Here is a 622-nt window from a genome sequence, read left to right on the forward strand (position 1 = left end):
CAAGAACCACAAGAGGAACAACACGGACAAGGGAGTCGCGCTGAGCATGGACGACGTGAAACGCCATGTAAGTGCCGGGCATGCCATGGGAGCTGCTGGTCCCCTCTTGCAGCTCGGAGGCTGCCCCAGATGTGTCGTGGGGTGAGGGGGGACACCATTTTGGGGACCACTTGGGAAAGGAGCAGAGGCACCTGCGGGGAGACAGGGCTCACTCTCTGCGGGGGTCTGGGTGAAACCAGTGACCCCAGCATCCCATCCATCCTCTGCCCCACAGAATCCCTGTGAAAGCATACGGGGCCACCCGGCAGGCATGACGTACGCAGCCAACATCCTACCTCATCACCCAGCCCGGGGCACCTTTGAGGACTTCACCTGCTAACCGACGTCTGGATGTACAACCTGAGCTACCAAAGCCCTCCGGAGAGCTGCCCTTCTCCCTGCGAGCGCCAGCAGAGAGACACATCTAGGGGACCTTGCTCCTCGCCACGGTGGGACACGGACAAGAGCGACGGCCTCGGATTTCGGGGCAGGTCGTCGGGTCGGGTCATGCTCGAACCCGGCGCGCAGCCCCCGCGGCAGCTGCTCCGCGCCTGCCCTGCTAGTTCAGAGACTCGAGGGCGCG

The 622-nt window shown here is 63.7% G+C and overlaps 1 protein-coding gene across 1 annotated transcript in view; it reads left to right on the top strand.

Moving 5' to 3' along the window:
* Positions 1 to 379, top strand: part of ASIC1 (acid-sensing (proton-gated) ion channel 1) — a 3,140-nt gene extending 2,761 nt beyond the window's left edge. Inside the window, 2 exon segments of the mRNA XM_009321393.1 lie at positions 1 to 67; positions 275 to 379. The exon segment at positions 1 to 67 is cut by the window's left edge and continues 18 nt beyond it. Of these exon segments, the coding sequence (XP_009319668.1) occupies positions 1 to 67; positions 275 to 379 (172 nt within the window).
* The last annotated feature ends 243 nt before the right edge of the window (positions 380 to 622 follow it).

This window comes from Pygoscelis adeliae, unplaced genomic scaffold (assembly GCF_000699105.1).
Source record: "Pygoscelis adeliae isolate BGI_AS28 unplaced genomic scaffold, ASM69910v1 Scaffold1000, whole genome shotgun sequence".
NCBI lineage: Eukaryota > Metazoa > Chordata > Aves > Sphenisciformes > Spheniscidae > Pygoscelis > Pygoscelis adeliae.